This window comes from Agelaius tricolor, unplaced genomic scaffold, assembly GCF_023055355.1.
Source record: "Agelaius tricolor isolate 1412-34295 unplaced genomic scaffold, bAgeTri1.0.p SCAF_17, whole genome shotgun sequence".
Lineage (NCBI taxonomy): Eukaryota > Metazoa > Chordata > Aves > Passeriformes > Icteridae > Agelaius > Agelaius tricolor.
Window position 1 is genome coordinate 4386047 of NW_027269277.1, and position 12784 is coordinate 4398830.

A 12784-nucleotide genomic window follows, 5' to 3' on the forward strand; every position below is an offset into this window, starting at 1 on the left:
GTTAATTACAGAGCTCTGGAATACTTGTACTGAATGAAATGATTGTGTTGGTTTCAGTGGAAGATTTATTGTTAGCAAGGACAGAACATCTTGATTTTTTAAGACAGCAGAATTCATTATCCTTTGGCTTTATAGCCATGGTGATGCAAATATGTGTTCTATGGTAAATAGCAAAGAAATAGAAATTAAAGGATATTTATTTATTGTTTAGGTTAAGATTTTCACTTTTTAAACTTTCACATGATGTTGAACACAATTGTTGGATTCAGAAGTCACAGGGAAGCTCAAGCCAATGGTCTGCAAGCACTAGAAGGATGATAACCAAATATGCTGGGCAGGATACAGAGATATAAACAAAGAACATTTTTCAAACAAGGTTCAGTCTGTGTTGATACTCAAGAAATAGAAAATATTTTTATTTATAAAAGTTGTGCTTAAATAGATACAACCAGCTTTCTACAGGTGGAAGGAAAAGCCAGTGACTCAAAATTTGGATGAAAGGTATAAACACTGATCTTTTTCTAAATAAAATGTTTTCTATCCTCCAGAGGTAAACACTGAAATATTTTTTATGTGGTTCAAAAAGTAAAAGCAATCCTAAGTACTAAAAAAATGATGTTTTTATGAGATTGTCATTCTACAAAGGGATTAAAATTATATTAGTTATCTATGCTTATTGAGAAACTAAATAATAAATGGTGTAATTGTTCTGGATCAATTAGTTGTGACAGGAAGGATTATTCCAATTTGAAAAGCTCTCCAAATAAAAAGAAAAAATTACAATATATGTTGTGTTTTATTTGAGTGAAGCTGTAGGGTGCAGAGTCCGATTTGCCATTGCCAATTAAAAAGCAAAAGCAAAAACATTTTGTTATGAGTGGGAAAATAATAAGGGAGTTTAAAATTCAAATAATCTTCTACTATCACATAATGTCAGCCAGAGACAAAAGAGGAAAAAAAATGGTGTCACAAATCCCACTGAAAGATAATAGAGCACAGAACTGACAAATGGAAACTCTGCTGTTGTTAATTCAGCATCAAGGAAAACCCTCTAAAGGAAAAGAATACTACAACAAGACCAAGTAATAAATTTTATAAGGCCTCACAGATTCTGTATCATCAATAATTCATAAATTACCTATGTGGTATAATTTTAAACTTAATTATTGCAGAAAAAATATTAATAATGTCTTTAAGTGCCTTAAGCAACAATAGAGAACATGACAACTTTTATTTAAAACTTCCTGCTGTGCACCAACCTGAGGTAACAAATATGATTTCAAGTTCTTAAACCCTATTTCCTTTTTGCCTTCCCTAATGAGGTCCTGCTTTTTGTTTTGGTTGTTTTGGGGTTTCTTTACCAGCAGAAAATCGATTTTCTGAAAATGGAATGATTTCCATTCTATTTTAAATCAGAATGGAAAATTGCTCCACATTCATGTGGACACAGAAATAGATCTATGGGGTGCACCATGGAAACAGCACATGCAGAGAAACGTGTATGGATCAGGACCTGGACCATGCCATGAAGTACAGCACACCATGTGTGTTATCCCTCTTTGGGGGCAGTCTGACTTTTGATGAGCTCGTTCTCTCTCAATCTGCTTTCTCTGAGCTATTTTCCTGCAGTTTGGGGCTGTTTGGCCGTTCCCTGTCCTGTTCTTCCCTTGCTGCAAACCCTCCTGTCTGAGCTGTGTTCTCTGCTATCCCAAAGCCTGTTCTGCAGGATCCCATTTAATCCACGAGCAGCAGAAACTCCAGAACAACAAACAAACAAACCCAGAAATTCTCCTGCAAATTCCACAGCTCTAGAGTCTAAAAAATGCCAAAGTCACCGAAAGGTGAGGGCACTGCAGCCAACAGGAGAGGGAAGTGAGCTCACTGCTTCCAGCAGCAACAAGCTGTTGTGTCAGCTGTCCAGGAAGCACAGGCTTCAGTGGCATCTTGAAATTTAATCAGGCTGCTTCCAAGTCATTACTGACAATAATAAACAGCACCAGATCCAGGTGAGAGCTGCGGGAAGCAGGCAAACCCAAAACCTGCGCCCTGAAACGGATCCAGGTCCTCACACTTGAGCTTGTCTCTGTGGCAGGAAGAATAAAAGATCTAAAACTGGTTTTCCATGTCTCATCACAGAATCTACTCTTAAGAGGTAACACTGGCAGGGCTGGTTTTGTTTTCCAAAGTGGTTTATATTTTTATTTAAATACTTCACCCCACTATTCTCTGATATAGAAGGAATACACCCCAGGAAGGAGACACTCAGAGCACCCTTTGCTCCTCAGGGGCTCATCAGGAGAGGAGGCATCACAAAACAGAACTGCTGATAATCCCACAAAAGCAGCTTGGTGCACTTTCACTTTTCTGGCTACCACAACAAAAGTTGGCATTTTTATGGCAAATCCATACATGCAGTGTGTACAGCACACACTGTTCACCGTGCCACAGCCTCCAGTTCCAGTGCTGCCCCTGAATTATGATTCTTTCATGCACAAATCTAGAGAGAGGATCTCTCTGGGAGCCCTGTGCAATTGCAATTTCCATTTTGCTGCCCCTGGAGGCTCCCTCTGAAGTTCACAAGTAGATACATGAGCATCTTGCCAGAGCACAGGATGTTATTCCTGCAGTGTTATGACAGAAAAATCCCCTCTGGGGTCCCAGGGCCCCGTTCCTCTCCCCCAGGGGCAGGCACAGAGAAGGAAAGGTGGCCCTGAATCCCACTGTCAGCATTCCTGGGCTGCAAGGATTACACAAACTCCTCCAGTGAAGCCACCGGACAGAATTCAGGAACTCTGAGAAATGAAAGATTTAGAAAATGCCAGGCAGGGAGGAAATCTGCCTGGATAAGCTTGAAGGGTTTGCTTTGTTTCATTAATTTAAAAATCATTCAGAAAGATGTTCATGTGTTGTGTGAACCAAACAAAACAGCTCTGAGAGGCCTCCACATGATGGAAGTGCATCAACTTCTTACAGGGTGTTAAAAGGCATTAAAGACAACCATCAACAGTTACTGACTTACTGGCAAGCCTTTCCTTTAAAAATGACATTTTGAGTTCAGTTTTTCCTGCTGTAGGAAGAAGTAGCTGTGATGTTCACAATTGTCTTTTATTTTTTTGCCTGCGCAGGTTTTCAAGGAGTGAGTACACAGAAAATAGCAGAGGTTCTTTCATCCCTGCCACCAAAAACTCCAACTGCACGAGAGGTGTGCAACAGGAGCAGGCTTCTCCTGGAATTTAATGGATCTGACACACTTGGTTACAAACAAGTAGGTGACAGACTGTGAAATAATGGAAACAGGGAGGCACTGCTGCCTCTGCCAGGCAAAGCAGCCACTGAGCCTTGTTTTTCATAAAACTTTCTGTAAATGTTCTTTCCTTTCTGAGTTCCTGTGGCTCCCAGAGTCACCAAAACATGGAGAAAACAACCTGAGCATTGCCACGCTTATTTATCACAGAACTCTGCTTCAGAGGAGTTTGGGACAGGCTCCTGTTCCTTTCACTGGAAGGTGAAATTGCAGTGTTTTTTCTTGAATAAAGGATTTACCAGGACGTTGCAGCATTGCAGCACCACCTTACCTGCAGTGCCAGAGGCTTCCACCTCACATTCTTCAGAAGGGCAGGAGCAGAAACCAGGGTATTCTGAGGACGTTTTTTCAAGGTTAAAATCACTCCATTTGGGTCTTCCCACAGTGCATTTACTAGGTTCTTTAACTGCCAGCCAACCTAAGGAAAAGGTCCATAATTGAATTTTGAAAGCTTTCCATTTAAGTTGAAATGTGAAGGAAATGTTCTGTTAACCAGCAAGGTCTATTACAGCCTGCTCCTTGCAAACACAAGCAGGTTTTATAAACCCTGTTTCACTCAAATCATGCTGCTGCAGCTGGATTTTTATCTTGCTTTTCTTTAGCCATGTTCCTGAACAAAATAAGGCAGTAGTGAACACTGTCACCCTTTCAATAACTTGTGAGATCATGGAGCATTTTAAATCAGAAGATGAGGTGTAGAAGTTATGAAATCATTTCAGTCTGGGCTCTGAGGTGCAACAGGGAGCGCTGAGGAGGAAGCCAGACTGTGCTGGAACAACAAATGCAGCGTGTCTGTAAGAGCTGCAAGCCCCTGCCTGGAGATAAATGATCATTTCTTGCTTTATCTGCACAGCCCCTGGGCACAGCTGAGTCTCCAAGTTACTGTAAATTGCAAACAGAGCCATAAAAAAGGAAATCACTGGTACTGTAAGGATGTGCCACTCAGAAAAAAAAAATACTTAGAGACATTTCTTAATCAATTTGATTATTTAAATAGGAATTTCTGAATTATTATATTATTATGAATTATTTATACACAAAGCCAGAAAATTTATTTTTAGGGCTTTTCTCTTTCCCCTGCCTTTTCTGTCCCACTCACAGCAGATTTTTAGAGCAGTAGTTCATGGCCATGGTAAAGACCTGCCATAAATGCTGTGACTGCCACAAATCTGAGCAGAGCTGCACTGCAGGAGTTGGGATGCTGTGTCCATACAGCAATTCCCAGACACAACCTTCCCAAGGCAGCTGCACCAGCCCTGACATGAACCTGGGAGAATGAAAAGTTTGGTGAACCCCAGAACAGCACCAGCACCAATACATGCAAGCAGTAAATATTTTTATACTGGCCATGTTAGACCTGTCAGAGCTCATAATAACATTTTAATAATAGTTTCTCTTCTGACCAAAGTGTGAATCCCCACTGCTATTAAAAAGCAGGACAATAAATTATTTAGGTGCTCAGGCACAGAACAGTCTGCATTCACCGCCCTGTTATATCAGGTGGAGTTTGTAATGATTTCCTCTTAGAGGAAGATAATATCTGATTACACAAAAAGGTGAAGGGAAAATAGAAAACAACCTCCAAGAGATTGGAACTAAAGTGCTTTTCCAAGGGCTGGAGAGAATTTGGGATATGACTGTCAGGTTCCAAGCTGCCTCCACAGTGGGCCAAGGCCAGGATCACACTGTGAACGTCCACCTGGGACAGAACTGCAAGATGTGTTGGAATTCCAAAAAGGATTTTTAAAAGCTTTTAAAAGTTCTGTTCTATTTTTAATGCTGCTGTTCTATAGAAAACTTTCTAAAAATGCACTGGCCACAGGAAACCAGACAACAGCAGCAACTGTAAATAGGGAACATCCAAACAAATGCAAGGATGGCAGCTTGCATCCCAAAAATCTCCTCCAGTCTGGGCTGTGTTTACAAAGGCACACGGGCCATATTTTTTTTTTCTCTTTTACTCAATTACAGAAATCAAGTGGAACCCTCTTTGATTTTTATAGATTGATGTAATTTTCAGATTGCCGAAATCCTTAGAGTTCCATGGGCTCCTTTTAGAAAAGAATGATTAATAATTAAGGGAAGGATAAATTATTCCAATGAGAACCTTAATGACAAAACCATTAAATACCAAGATCTATCAGAGCACCGTCTGCAGTCATTACTACTGGGCAATGATAAAATGCTCTCAGGAATTTGGACAACTTATTATAAATTGTATTACTAAAAATAGCTTTGAAAAAAGAGAAGTCATTACAGTGGATTAAAAATCTTAGTTGAAAACCAGTCCTTGAGTCAGATTTTGCCATTTACTCCTAAAGAATCAATCTTTAAAGCAATTCTAGCTCTGCTAAGATGCATTCTCCACAAAAGTATTTTGCTCCTTTAAGATTTTCAGCCCATACAGTCAAAACTGAATTCTACAAAATGGGTTAAGATATTTCAGCAAGGAAAGTTAAATTAACATTAGAACAATGAAGAAATAAAAGACCAATGTGGTACTTTTCATTTTCCTCCAAAAATGAAGATGGATGTTAATTTAGATGCTAAAGATGGCAGAAACACAGAAAGATGCAAAAGAATTCACTCAAAATGGTCAGAGACAGATGTTTGAAATTTTCATAGTTTACAATTAAGATTGCCGCAATGATTAATTTTTATTTTTACATCCTCAGTGTTGAAAAAAAAAAAACAAACAGGCAAAAGAAACCTGTGGAATCCTGTCTATATTAAAGGATTTGTTAGTTTTCTCATAGAAACTATATGGTGGAAAATTAGGAATATAGCAACTTTTAAAAAACTAGTTCCAAAAATATTAATTGCTAAAACAATAAATTCCTTTACCAGGAAATTCCACAATGCTGAGGTAATTTTGTAGACCCTAACCTGATAATTTTGTAGCTGGGACTCCTTAACTAATATGTTGAGAAAAACATGAAAGGCATAACCCATTTTCATTAAGAGCAAATCAGTGTTTTTCAGTTCTCCAATAACTCCTTTAGACTCTCCTCATAATGACTTTGCTCCTTCTCATTCAGAAGATCTGGATTTGCATGAATGGGATTTGGAAAGCATCCTCCCAGCAGTGGGGATTTCAGCATTGTTATAATCCCAACTCTGTTCCTGCTGGAAAAGCACCTTTTCTCCCTTTTCAAAAGAAAGCCTACCTGCCTGGGGATGACTCACTGCAGATCTGTAGGAAAAATTCATACAAAAAATTCCTAATCCTACAGATGGACACAAATAAATAAAAAATCAGTGCATTTTTGGATGTCTGCAGAGGCATGAAGTGCATGATATATTTGTCTCTTAAAAGGAACTGAGAAAACAGCTGAACTGTGGAACAGGGTGGTGTTTATCAGAGGATTCCAGAGGTCTGAGTCCCCAGAGCAGTTATTCCCTTCCTGCCAATTGCTTCCAAACACATTGTACCTATTTATTATAGCAGGAATTCAAAAGTAAAAATTAGCTCAGATGGTGGAGCTGGGCGGGGACAGAGGCATCTGTTCCTTTCTCTGCTTTCCCTGAAGCTTCTGGGGACAAGGCAGGAATGGGTCCTCAGTTCCTTCACTGCCTTCCCAAACCCTGTCAGGACTCTGGAAAATGGAAAAGTTGTAAGGAATACAGAAATACTGAGTGTCCCTCACAGCAGGAAGGGAGGTTACACCTGAATTTGCTTGGGGGATTTGTACCTGCTCTGCTCACTGGATCACCTGGGGTGGGGAGACCCAGAGCAATAACTAACAGGAATTTAAAAGCTCCCTTTTCAGGCATTTGGTCTGGAAATCAGTTGTGCCAAATATTTTCTAAATATTTATATCCTACTATACTGCACAGCACCTGAAAACAAGTAATTCTGCTCTGACTGCACTAACCCCTCACAGGAACCAGGACAGATGTTTCCCCTCATGACTCTTCAAATACATAAGCAAAGCCATCTGGATATTTACTTGAACCTGCAAAGTTTGACCTCTCTTCATATTTACATTTAAAAAAAAAAACCCAGCTGGTATAAACCTAACTTTTTTTTAAGGAAGCAGACTATCATCTTTTCATATTTTAAGTAATTCACTTTGCCTCATTAGGGAATTAATCAAGAGAGCTGGTTTGATTAAGATGGAAATCAGAAATTATTATTAGACAAAAATGTGCTGGAAGATCATAAGACTTTTCTGTCACTGAAGGGGAAGCTCGTCATTAACACCTGTAGCTGATTCACTCTCATTAATATTCGAGCTGCTCCTAACAAGAATTGATGATTTCAAACCAAATGTTCTCCCATTATCTTACAGAGTTATTTTCATTAACCAACAGAGAAACACAGCAAGAATCCAAGAAGGAGCAAGATCCACTGCTGGAAGAGGGGCTTTGCTGAGCCTTTCTGAAAGGCTGGGTCTGGACAATCAGTAGCATGTGGCACTTTGTTTGGAAACAGAAGGACATCTTTTGGGGAAAGAAGTTCAAATTCTCATGACAGCTTTTGTCCTTTTTTTTTTTTCCCCTGCTTGCATTTCCCAACACAGAGTGTGCTGAAACACAGATGGTGTGACCTGGCACTACATTTACAGAATTACCTCCACCTAAAATGAGCTCTCATTAGGACTCATATTTACAATTCAGCAAACAGACACCAAGGGTATTAATTCAATGACTGTCTTCACACAAATAAATTAGTGCTGAAATGATTTCATTGTGCCAGGCTCTTGACACACTTAATTTCAAGCATGTAATTTGACAGTGAACAGTATGAAAGGGCATTAGGCTGCTGATCATGTATTTAGAATCAAAGTATATTTGGGGTTTGAAGGGACATTTTAATGTCATTTAGTCCAACCCTCTCTGCCAGGAGCAGGGACATTCTCAAGTGGGTGGCTCAGAGCCCTGTCCAAGCTGGCCTTGGACACTTCCAGGGATGGGGCAGCCACAGCTGTGCCTGTGTTTCACTGCAAAAAAAAAAAAATCCTTTTTTTATATCCAAATCTCCCCCCTTTCAGTATAAAGTCATTGCCCCTCTACAACAGACCCTAATAAAAATCTGTCCCCATCTTTCTTCTGTGCCCTTGAAATCACAGGATCCATCCTTCCGAAGAACAACCTCGTGTGTGAAAATGCAAATAATTCAGTTAAAACCTGCAGCTGCTTCAGGAGAATATAAGAAACAAGCAGCACAACAGATTTATTACAGATATTTCTGTGGCCTCTTGCTCTGGCACAGCAGTGTTTTATGCCTTGAGGATTTGTTTCTCTTTCTGGTCTTTATTGCCTCTGTCTGTGGAGAAAGAGGAATTCTGTCTCAGCCCCAGCTGGCTGAGTGAACCAAACTGAAATCCCTAAATAATTCCTCTTCCTATGAGACAGATGACACATTTTCCTTTTTACCCAGTACATTTTTTAATGCTCCTATCTAAGTGAACACCTTTGATAGCTGTAAACGACCTGGAGGTCACACACTATTGCAGACAAGATATTACTAATGTCAAGACAATGGTATCCAAACTCAGTTTCTCCTGGAAACCTGTTCCTGATTAATTCCAAGTTCATCTTTGCCATTTTTCAGTCACATCAGCTCTGTGGTGCTCAGTTGGTTTGGGATTAATTACTACATTCTGACTCCTGGAGTCCTGCCAGGTGCTCCTGAGTAACATCGAGCTTTCAACAGGAATTACTAAAAGCCTTCTTATTGCTCTCTGTCCTATGAAATAACCTTCAAATCCTAACCCTCACCAAAAAAAAACCAAAACAAAAAAACCAAAAAAAAAACAACCCAAAAAACCACCAAAGAATAGAAGACAGAGAAATTCAGTTTTCCCTTGTTTACAAATCACTTCTCTATCCAGAAGGAGACAAAATATTTTACAGGTGGTCAGGTAGATGAATCAATATTTATTTGATCTCAATATTTTAATTGTCTGAAAAACTAACTAAAAAGGAAAATTAACACAATTTAACTTTCATAAGTTTATGCTGAAAAATGATTACAATATAAAATCTACTATTTCAGCTAAGCAGCAGTAAAACTCCTAAGTAAACTCCTAAGTAAAACTCCTAAAAAGTAATTTTTAATTTAGCAAACAAAGAAGTGCTACAGTGGCATCTTCAGTATTCTCTATAATTTTATAGGAGAGGAAGTAAAAATCTACAAGGCATTGGCAGAATTGGTGCCTGTTATATTTTAGGGAAAAATAAAGAGTTAGGTTGGCAGTAATTTAGAATGTATAACTTATTCTTAAAGTTTCTGACACTGTTTTATTAAAATCTTATAAGCAAGAAAAAGCAGAAAAGCAAATAAGGAAATTGGATAATGATTAAATGATCTTAACAGCCAGTGGTGAATTGCCTGCTTTAATTAATTTCTTGCTTAAAGTACTATTATTTTTTCTTTGATCTTTGTAATTGTATTACAGAGTGTTCCTTGGTTAGACCAGATTCCACATGGAAAGGCTTTTATTTCTCACTTTTTCAGTTGTTGCATTACATAATTTGGAAGCAGCTCTCCTTTAATACCTCCTGAACACTTTTTAACTCTCAACTCCATGAAAAGCTTTTGGAAAAATAAAATAAAACTGTGAAAAGTTGTGCCCATTCCCTGGGGAATCTGTTCTGTGCCCAACCACCCTCTGCAGGGAGAACAACTCCTGCAATCCACCCTGACCCTGCCCTGGAGCAGCTCCAGGCTCTGTAATCTCATTTTTACTCTTTCAGCACCACAGTTCTGCCCTGCCCATGAGTGAAGCCTTGCCCTGGACAGCTCCATAACTCCTGTGAGAAATGCAGGGTGCTGCAGCTGGAATTTAGAGAGGATGCTGAGGAGCATCGTGCATTAGGATGACAAACTGGAAGTGCTCAAATTATTCACCTTACTAAAAAAAAAGAGTGATGAGCTAATTTGATTGCATCCTGAAAATCCCTAAAAGAGAAACCTGCTCTCCAATTTAAGAGATAAAAATACATCAAGATCAAAGGACTGGAAGCTTGTGCCAGACAAATATAGACTACAAATAAAATGACTTTTTCCCCCCCCAGCAATGAGAATAATTAACTACCGGAGCAATTTATTACAGGTTGTGGGAACATCAATGAAAGTTTAAAACTCAAATGATCATATTAAATGAATATGAATTTATCCAGAAAATACACTGGCCTGGTTCAGTCAAAATCAGATTAAATGGTGCTGGTAGCCAGCTATGGGACTGGAATCTGCTAAAGGAGATCCATACTTTCTCTGCCCAGGGAAGTATTGCCAGCAGTGGCAGGAAAAATGACATTTTCTAATCATCTTCAGGACAGTTTCTTCCAAACACATTGTGTTGAAGGATTTATATTTGATATAATATAAAATATTGGTACCAAAATGCTACAGAAACATCAACCTTAAACAAATGTCTTGGTTAGGATAACCAAAATAAAATCTTCTCTGGAAAACCTGTAGGAACACCAGGGATCTGCAAGTTCTCTGACCCTCCCCAGTCATTATTTTCAAATGGGTTACACCCCTTTATATGAGCTGGTCGTGCTAATATTAGAATTTTGATTATGTGGAAATTTAATGAGCTGTTGCCTTTGAATAATTCCAGTTCACTAATGGAAATAATGCTAATTATAAGCAAAATATAGATCATGAACACATGATAAGTGGGGGGAAGAAGGAGCACAGCTGAGGGTGGTTTGCAGCAAGGAGTGCCAGAAGTGACACTTGAAGATCTAAGGGACATTTAAAATATTAAAACTCCAAATCCATGAGGGTGAGAGTTGGCCACACACCTCTGAACCATGCAAACCTCACTTTTGCTGCCTGATTTTCCAAAGTGAAGACATAATGAGACTTTCCCAGCCATTTCAAAGCAAGAATGAGCTTCCAAAAGAACCAGTGCCCTTTATCTATTTCCTTGGCTTGTTAGAAACTTCAGAATGAATAATTAATTTATTATTGGGGGGGGGGGGAATTTTTTAGGAAAAAAGTCTTTATGGCACTTGACTCTGCTGTTGGTCCTGTGCCCTCAGGTGGAAAGGGATTACAAGCATCAACCACCCTGAGCCTGCTGTAATAACAGACATGGAAAGAGTCGCTAAAAAAGCCAATTCTTGAGAAGCTGAATGGGGGATTTCACCTATGGGAGTAAAGATTAAATCAGATCTGTCACTTGAAGAGTGTGTTTGATGGAGAAAGCCAGCCTAATGCATATTTCAGCTTGTAACTATGACAACTCTCTAATACAGATAAGAGCTGTGTGTTGCATTAACATTTAAAGTGTAAATGAATAAGTTATACTCCTTTTCAAGAGAAAATATTTGCTCTCTAATCATAAGATTTTAATAGCCAGACTTTCATATTTCCACTTCACACAAGTGACAGACAGAAAGAGATTTCTTAATTTTGCATCTGCTATGTCTGGAGATGGGGTTCACCAGGACAAAGTGAAATTGCTAAATTAGGAGTTTCTTAGGAAGTTACCATTGTCCTTTTCACTAGGCATGCCTAAGAAATAATAAATACCAGTGTTCCTTTCACCTGTAGCTCCAGCAATACTGGAGCTATTACTATTACTATTATTATTAGCAATAATAATAAATTATATTTAATATTTTATTTTTTTATTTAAATATAAAGAATCAATTATTATTTAAATTACATACTGCAATACTGAGGTAGAGCATCCACCTGCTTATGGATATTTTAAAAATAAATCCCCATCCAAGAATGCCCAAACCCCAACCCTGGCAGATTCCTATCAACACTTTAATCATTTCTATATCTTCCCCCCAACAGATTCAGCATACATGGCTGTTACAGCACTTCTGCATTATTAATCTGGATCCTGCATTAAACAGAATGCAAAATTCTCTTCAAGAGGAGAAGTTAAACCAGCTGGCAAGTGCATAATGAGAAGTCTAAGAACTTCAAGGAAATATTCTTGGATCTCCTTATATAAGAAGAAGATGATGTTGAACAGCAGCTGTGCAAAATGTAAATTTGGCTTAATCCTTCTGGGCTGGTTATGGACTCAATTTGAGCCTTTTCTTATTAAGAATAAGCAGTGAATATGATGTTTAAAAGACATAAATAATAATAATATAGTTGGGCAAAGAAGAATTAGTACTTTTTACCAGCTTTTTTACTTTTCTGTGCTGCAAAGCCTGAGCACTGAATTTCCAGAATACTTACCACAGTTTGGTGGTTGACCTGGATCACCTCATCACCAGCATGGATTTTCTTACACTGGTCAGCAGGAGACTGAGGACAAGAGAGAAAAAAATCACTTTACAGGGAGGGTATGGAGGTGGAAGAAAAGAGCAGGAATTAAAACAATGAATGCTGAAAGAGGCAAGAAAGCTGTGCCTAAAGAAGTCTTATTGCCGTCAAATAATGATAACTGATCATATTCATAAGGAAAAAATATTTTTTCTGATAGCATTTGATGGAGTAATCTAGAATTCCATTTGCCATTCCAGCCTAGAATTCCAGCTGCCATTTGTGGCCAG

At 38.7% G+C, this 12784-nt stretch overlaps 1 protein-coding gene across 2 annotated transcripts in view; it reads right to left on the bottom strand.

Annotated features, from left to right (window-relative positions):
- LOC139597161 (connector enhancer of kinase suppressor of ras 2-like) overlaps positions 1 to 12784 on the bottom strand; it is a 175386-nt gene that overhangs the window by 54942 nt on the left and 107660 nt on the right. For both annotated transcript variants that reach the window (XM_071442186.1, XM_071442187.1), the window contains exons 9-10: positions 12468 to 12536; positions 3576 to 3722 (exon numbers count right to left, since the gene is read on the bottom strand). In XM_071442186.1, the coding sequence (XP_071298287.1) occupies positions 3576 to 3722; positions 12468 to 12536 (216 nt within the window). The remainder of the gene's footprint in view (positions 1 to 3575; positions 3723 to 12467; positions 12537 to 12784) is intronic.